Source organism: Thamnophis elegans, chromosome 3 (assembly GCF_009769535.1).
Source record: "Thamnophis elegans isolate rThaEle1 chromosome 3, rThaEle1.pri, whole genome shotgun sequence".
NCBI lineage: Eukaryota > Metazoa > Chordata > Lepidosauria > Squamata > Colubridae > Thamnophis > Thamnophis elegans.
Genome location: NC_045543.1, coordinates 34,294,684 through 34,303,170, shown reverse-complemented (window position 1 = coordinate 34,303,170; position 8,487 = coordinate 34,294,684). Strand labels below are relative to the sequence as shown.

General features: G+C 37.1%; 1 protein-coding gene across 1 annotated transcript; it reads left to right on the top strand.

Moving 5' to 3' along the window:
* The first annotated feature begins 642 nt into the window (after positions 1 to 642).
* On the top strand, positions 643 to 3,920 carry PRLH (prolactin releasing hormone). Its single transcript, XM_032212874.1, has 2 exons — positions 643 to 730; positions 3,757 to 3,920. The coding sequence occupies exons 1-2, from the start codon at positions 643 to 645 to the stop codon at positions 3,918 to 3,920; spliced, it is 252 nt and encodes an 83-aa protein (XP_032068765.1).
* The last annotated feature ends 4,567 nt before the right edge of the window (positions 3,921 to 8,487 follow it).

The following is an 8,487-nucleotide window of genomic DNA, read 5'->3' as shown; positions in this document are numbered from 1 at the left end:
TGAGATTGCTTGTAATAAGTAAAAGATTACCAATCTGAATCTAGGGTGGAGTGGAGTGCAATAAAGTGTGATTTTATTATCTGTTTTTTCCCTAAAGCTTTATATGAAAATCATCTTCAAAAGCTCATTTTCAGCAAAAAGGGGGTGAAAGTTTAAAAAATCTACCCCTGTTTTATTTCTAAAAATTCCACACCTGAGTGTAAAGGTTAGATTGGCTCTAAGGAACCACAAAGTAAATTCAGATCGAAATACAATAATTTAAGATTAATATTTAGAATATGATTCTAAAAAGAAACAAGCCAAAGCAGAAAAAGCAACTTACTTAAGCAATCAAAACAATGGACCATGTTTTTTATATCAATTTGATGGCAATTTTGGTGGCAAACACATTTGAATACCAAGATGTAATTTTTCAGGAAGTATTTTTTTCTTGAAATTCAGCATTCAAACTTGTTTTGCTGTTATAGAATTTTGCAATGACTCTGTACTTTACTAAAACTTTCTTTTTAGGAATGCTTTTCTTGTATGAGGCCAGTAATATACTTTTTGCTCCCTGTCGCTATAGGTCACCTATTTTTTTTTCTTTGTTTAAAATCAGATATCAAAGTGCTTTGAAGAGTGGGGGGAAAGAACCTGAAAGGAATGAGACTGCTAGTTATTTGCCTTCTGCTGCTGGCCTTTATACCTGAGACTAAATGCCGAATCCTTGAACGATTCATGGAGATCAGGAGTAAGTTCCCACAGCCGGATGATTGCATGGATAGAACTATTTTTCATGAGCAAAATGTCCAGCATATATACAAACCTGAATATGGGCTGAAGGTAGAATCTGGAATAGTACCCAACGGATGTTGGGTTTGTCTCATTTCCCTCTCAAGATCTTCTGAATGGAATGTATTGCAAACTGCATTTCGCAGCAAAAATCTAGACAACCAATAGATAGCATAAACAATTAGATTTGATCCAGATCTAGTGGTTGTCCAGATTTTTGCCATCTACATATGCCTAATATGTGTTACTCTGGACATCTTGCTATGCATTACCTGCAAAAAAAATGTTTTTCACTTAATCTAGACTAATCTGTTCCAGACTCTGGAAATCAACCACAGATGTTCCCTAGAGTCTTCTTTTGCAACTCTCAAAAAATTTATTGCTGAAATCTAATAGCAAAACCCTTAAATATGTTGAAGACACTTTCCAGGCATTTTAAAAACATCTATCTCCCTTCTCCCCACCACCTTTCTCCCTCTAATTGATTTTTACTTCTTTTATTAATTCAAAGCCTTAAAAAATATGCTGCCACCATTGTTTTTGTAAAGTTGTTGCCACATCACCTGACAGTCTCAAGTGCTGGGGAACAAAATAGAGAAAATTATTGTCTCTGGTGGGAAAAGAACATTGTCCACCCTTGCCCTACACCACAGTGTTTTTAAACTTTACAAGACCAAAACAACCAAACAGAATATTATAAACATATCTCTCTCATGTGTCTTTTCATCATTTACCTCAGTGGTGGGTCCCGGGCGGTATGGCCCAGTACAGTCGTACCAGTGGTAGCCAGGAGTAGTGGCCACCGTACCGGTACGGTGGCTCATTTGGCACACTCACCCACCCACGTTCCTTACCTGTTTTTGAAACAACTGAGCATGCACACACAGTGTGCGGTGCCTGCGTGACCTTTGCCGAGCAACTGGGTGTCGCAGGATGGTGGTGTGTGCATGCATGCGCAGCACGAGTACCCAACGAGGCTGCCCGGCCATGTGCGCAGCGTACTGGTTGCGACGGGAGCTGGAACCCACCACTGATTTACCTCCATTCTGCAACATCAGTTGTGCATACATATAATATTATTTTCTGCAGAATTACATTCAGACAACTAATGTTCTCAAAATATGCTATGCTCTGATCCATTGATTAATTCCTCTCTTAATTCACACACTTTGATGTTCCAAATACAGCAACACTAGCTAGCAAATGCAACTTTGGAAATAAACATTTTTAATCCTAATCTCTTCCTTGTCAAATTGTTCCTTAGTGTCCAAGCTGACCCGTGTATAGTTTCCTGAACAGAAGATCCTATTGGGATTCATTTCCAGGCAGGCAAAAGACAGGCTAGATATTAGAAAGATGAACTCATTTGTGCAAACAGTGAACATGTGCATGAAACCTCTCCCCTCCACCACTGGTAGTGGTCTACAGAGCCAGAAAGGTTGGGGACCACTGCATTAGAGTACAGTACCTAGATGCAAATATGGATACATTCATTTTTTAAAGCTGCTGCTCTTTCCATCCTGAAGTCTAGTGGTGAATCACTCAGCTTGGCCTTTTTCACAGACAATTGGTACCATTGTTTCCCAGAGTGATTTGTATTGACCCCCAAGAGTTGATGGAACTATCCATTAGAGCTGGTCCTCAACTTACCACCATTCACTTAGTGACAGTTCAAAGTTACAATGGCTTCGGAAAAATTATTTATAACCTGTCTTTACAACTTGTGATTTACAACAGACCATCGCAGAGCCTGCAGTCATGTGATCGCAATTCAGGTACTTGGCAATCGGCTTACAATTACAAATGATTGCAATGTCCTGCAATCATGTGATCATGATATTGACCTTCCCAGCTGGTTTCCAACAAAAATATCATTTGAGGAGGCTGGATTCATTTAATGACCATGTGATTCACTTAACAACCATTGTGATTTATTTAAGTCTACTGCTATTTAACAAACATGGTAAAATGGTTATAAGTCACAAGTTAACCCATTACAAGAGAAATTCTGGTCCCAATTGAGGTCATGTTGAGAACTACCTGTACTGTTCTTATTATTTCTAGTACTATTAGATAAACTAGTATTTATTACCTTCATTTCATGCAATAAATGTTGGGGGATTGATGAACAATCTAAAACTTCATGGGAGGATCAATGAGCTTAAGAGTTTGGGGATTCCTGGTATAGACCAACTTTTTAAAATCAAAGTTCTAAAGTCTAGTAAATGGCTAATACTATTTCTAGTGACTGTTTAAAATATAGTTCACCACACACTACCCTGTTTCCTCAAAATAAGACCTCCCCAGATAATAAGCCCAATCGGGCTTTTGAGCGCATATGCTAAAATAAGCCCCCCCAAAAAATAAGCCCTCCCCAAAAATATTGCAACACAGCAGCAGCCATGAGGTGACCATGCTCACCACCTCCTGCACCTCAAAAATAATAAGACCTCCCCAAAAATAAGACCAAGTGCTTATTCTAGGGGTCAAAAGAAAATAAGACACTGTCTTATTTTCAGGGAAACACAATAGTAAAATTATGCAAATGATATACACTTGAAAAAACAAGTGTGAAGAGCATCTGGCATCAAAATAGAAAATGAGGAATTGTTTCTCCGAATTTTTTTTTCTCCAGACATGACAATGGCTGCATTTTAACACTGCATAATAATCTCAAACAAATATACAGTTCACACTCATGGATAACAAATGCCCATATTTTTAAGTCTTTCTTTTTGTCAATTATGATGACTATTATTACATACAATAACCATCTTTATACAGGTTATTTTATGAGACTGATCTGATAGAAATAGTCCCACCCACCTACCAAAACTGAAACGTTTTTCATAATACTGTAACACTAATACTAATACTAATAATGAGAGCCTCCATGTTTTACAATATGTTAGGAACAATACAGCTGTTTCAGCACACTTTCCCTTTCCACTGAATTCTCACTGTCTTCTGGGTTTTGCCTGGCAGATCCGGATATTGATCCTTCCTGGTACACTGGGCGAGGGATCCGACCTGTGGGGCGGTTTGGCAGACGACGAGCAGCTGCAGAAAATGTCCAGAAGTCTGGCAACAGGCATCTTCAAGCTTGTTTCCCTGTAGAAGAAAGCAGTGAATCTCTGCAAGATGAATGAAGCTGCATAAATATTTTAATACAATGGTAATATATATTGCACATGTGCACAGATATCCATCTTCATCTTCTATCCTTTCTAAACCTTAATAAATATGTTGGATCTTGCTTCAATCTTTATTATTGTTATTGTACAAATCAAACAGAATGTCTTTTGGCTAAATAATTTAATTAGATCATATTTTTCACAAATACATTTGTGTTATTACAAGGCATACAATTCATTTTTGGATTACTGTACTTATACCAAGTAGTGAAAGTCCTCAATGAACAAATATTGTTGTAAATATTTTTATTTATTTACTTTGCGTAGCTATATTTTGCATTTTTATCCTTCCTCTTCCATTCCAATATGTCATCTTATCTATTAAAATATAAGACTCACCTTCAAGGAGTTTATAGCGCAAAATACATTTTATTCTATTATACATAATTATACAACTTTAATTCTTGAAGTTACTGGAAATAATAATAAGTGGACATGGCAGTAGCTGGAGACATCAGAATAGAAGAGAAAAAATAAGAGAAAATCACAAAACACAAAGACCTGCAAGGTGAAGTAGAACAACTATGGCAAAAGAAACCAAAGATAATACCAATAGTAATAGGTGCCTTGGGTGCAATTCCAAATCATCTCGAATACCACTTGAACACCACTAGCACTGAGAAAATCACAGTCAATTGCAAAAGGCAGCTGTATTTGGAACAGCTTACTTCCTGCAACAATACCTTTATAAAATAATCAAACATCTTTCTATCTCAGGCCCTTGGGAAAGGATTTAATAGGTGGATAAAAATGCCAAATTCAATCTAAAATCTAGGCAACTAACCATAATAATAATAATTCATTCTTGTACTAAAAACGAGTAGAATAATTCATTATCATAGAACTGGACAACACTAGTAGGGAAAAAAATTAACATTCTTAAAAGATAATTCAATTCAATTCAACCTTTATTGTCAGTGCACAACATGTTGATTGATATCCAGCCCCGCTTAGATGGAATGGATGATGTGGAATTTTAATTGTATTTTCTATTCTTAAATTTTAAATGTTCTTTGTCTTGTTGTGAGCCGCCCAGAGTCCCTATGGGAGTGGGCGGCATACAAATTTTATTAAACTCGAAACTCAAAACATGTGTATAATGAGATTGGCTGAGCCTCCCTTATTGCATCCTCCCCTAACATAAATACATATCAATAATTCACAGTGAAAGAAAGAAAATCCCTAAACCAATAAATCATACTAACAACACACAATCCTCTATACATATATGTCAGTAGTGGGTTTCCAAATTTTTTACTACCGGTGTGCACACATGACGCTTCTGCGCATGTGCAGAAATGTCCAGGCGGGTGGATGGAGGCAACCGGAAGCAACCCACCTCTGATTTATGCGGTAACATTATATTATAATATATTGCACCAATATGAACACATTGCGCCACCCCTGCAAGTCTATCATACTACATACTTATGATGTTACATTGCATTCAGAAGCCTGACAGTCCAAGGATAAAAGATGTTCTTCAGCCTGTTCCTATGATTGGCTATGCTTCTATATCTCCTACCCGATGGTAGGAGAGTAAAGAAAGGCTGACCAGGGTGTGAGTCGTCCCGGAGGATTTTCCTCACTTTTTTAAGCCAGTGAATCCTAGCAATTTCATCTAGTGATGTCAGGGGACAGCCCATGATGTTTTGTGCTGTGCTCATCACCCTCTGTAACGTCTTTCTATCTGCGGTTGTCAAGCCAGCATACTATATCGTAATGCAATAAGTGAGGACACTTTCTATTGTGGACTGGTAAAAGGAGGTCATCTGTTGTTATTCCACCTTGTTCTTCCGCAAGACCCTGAGGAAGCAGAGTCTCTGTTGGGCCTTCCTGGCCACCTGGGTTGTGTTGTTTCCCCAGGTGAGATCTTAGCTAAGATGAATTCCCAGGAATTTGTTTTTTTTTATTTTATATAAAGTTTTTATTTTTTTCATTTTCATAACAAATAACCACATGTATACTATTACATAGCCAATGTCATATTGTTAAATGTTTACATCAATTCGTCTTACCATCAACTCCCCAAAACAATTATTGGTTCTTCTGCTCTCCATACACCATATTTGTACCCTATCCACCACTTTCTTCTCCCTCTCTCCTCCTCCCTTCCTCCTTTCTTTCCTCTGTCATCCTTCTCTTCTCTACTTCCCCTTCCTCTCTCCTTCTCCTCTCTCCCCTTTCCACTACCTCTTTTTCTCCTCCTCTTCCCCCCCTCTCTCCGATCCCTCTCTTCTTCCCTTACCTCTCTCCTCTACTTTGCACTCTTCATCTTATTTACTTGGTGCATTTCAGCCTCTGAGCGAGCTCCATTTTATGTTGATGGTGTTTATAATTCCTTTTCAATATACATATTTAATTTTAACATATATCTTCCTCCTCCTTTTTTAAAAGAAAAAAAGTATACATATATAGTACTTGTATTTTTAAACCTCACCCCCACCCACAGCCTATTTTTGGCTGAGATGTAGACCCGGTTATGATTCCCAGCTATTCTCATCATTATATTTATATAGTTATGCATCCTTATACGCCCCAAATTTGTAGTTCTGCCTCTATAATCTCAATAATTTCTCATTGTAAGTATATTTCATGTTCCCTCTCCATTTTTCCATATCTTGACTTAGCTTACCCTTAATTGTCTTTAAATAACAATCCATACTGTTCAATGTTCATTACAATTCCATTAATCTACTATATAAAACAACAAGCGGTACACATCTCACTTTGTTCATCCTCTTAGGAGTTCTATGTGTGTCCATATTTCATATATTTTAACCTATACTTAATTGCCTTTTCATTGTCATATTCAATCAAGTAGTAGCTCAGTTTAATTATCATGTATAAAAGTGAATCACATACCTCTACTTTACATTCTCAACATAACAGTTTCATATTTGTCCGTATTCCATATATTTTAACCTTTATTTAATTATCTTTCCATTATCATATTCAATCAGTTAGCAACTCAGTTTTATTATCCTATATAGGAGTAAACTACATATCTCAGTTTAATGTTTCCCATATAACAATTTCTAATTGTCTGATTTTTTCCTAGTAAGTCTTTTGTCCCACTTCTCTATTCCTGTCTTCTCCCTTTTCTTTGTTTTGACATGTCCACCCTCTTCAATTTTCCCCAAGCCACTGTCAAACCCAGTGAAATCTTTTATATTTCCCTTTGTTCGGGCGTAACCTCCCTCTTCAGTTTTCCCTATGCCACTGTCAAACTCAGTGAGATCTTTTATCTGCTTTTTATTTCCTTTTGTTGGGACACATCCCCCTTTTCAGTTTTCCTTATACCACTGTCAAACCCAATGAAGTTTTTGTCTGCTTTTTATTTTCCACCGTTTCTACCCATTCATTATCCCACCCCTCTTCTTCCTTCACTTCTTCCTTCACTTCCTGCTTCTCAATATCTAACTTCAAAATTCTATTTAGACTTGATTTCAATGATTTATGCATATTTCTTTATAATTTCACATAGTTCTTCAAATTCCCACCTTTCCATAATGTCCAGTTCGAAAATTACAGTTAGTTATACAGTTCTTATTTCAGAATTCTAGTCCACCTTAAATTTAGCTAGTTCAGCTGATGTGGAGAGGAAATGAGGTGGGAGCCATCTTGATCCTTTGTTCTTCCTTCAGCAAAAAAAAATGAAAACATTTCTCCCCACCCCCTTGTTACCTTAATGTCCAGTTCTAAAATTACAGTTAGTTATACAATTCTTATTTCAGAGTTCTGGTCCACTTTAAATTTAGCTAATTCAGCTAATGTAAAGAGGAAGAGAATCAGGAGCCATCTTGATCTTTTGTTCTCCCTTTGACAAAAAAAAAGCTTCGTATTGTCCCAGTTCTTGATTTTATTATTTTTCCCCTTGTTACCTTCCACCTCTCATTGGTTATAATTGCTCAAAATATATTAATTGAAACAAATTCAAATACAGCAAATCTCCAGTATGTTTCTCTTCGCCTCCTGCTTTTCCAAATTCTGATTTATAGCAGATTAGGTTATCAGTAAGAAAATAGTGCTTTTTTCCTGACACCCCCCCTTGTTATATTCCACCTCTCATTAATTGGAATTGCTTAAGATATGCTAGTTGGAAGAAACTCGAATGAAGCAAATCTCCTCAGTATGTTTTGGTTTCTGTTTCACCCTTCTAGTCTCTTTTAAAAACGCAAACTTTTCAAATCCAAATTTAAAGTTTGTGTTTGAATGGGTTTGTCACTTCTCTGCTTTCTCATTTCTGGATTCCTGGATTCCTAGGAATTTGAAGGAGGGGACTCTCTCCACACAACCTCCCTCGATGTAAAGTGTGGCCGGTTCCTCTCTCTTCTTCTGGAAGTCCAGCATCATCTCCTTTGTCTTGCTTATGTTCAGGTGCAGGTTGTTTACTGAGCACCATGTGAATAATTTTTGAATCTCCCCCCTGAATGCTGCTTCGTCTCCACCTGTAATGAGGCCCAATATAGTGGTATCATCTGCAAACTTGATAATCACAGTGGATGGGTCAGAAGATATA

What these genes read in the sequence shown, in the direction of transcription:
- PRLH (XM_032212874.1), top strand. Translation starts at nt 643, where the DNA reads ATGAGACTGCTAGTTATTTGCCTTCTGCTGCTGGCCTTTATACCTGAG. An exon ending in ACGATTCATGGAGATCAGGA is followed by an intron (nt 731 to 3,756) that starts GTAAGTTCCCAC and finishes TTTGCCTGGCAG; the next exon opens with ATCCGGATATTGATCCTTCC.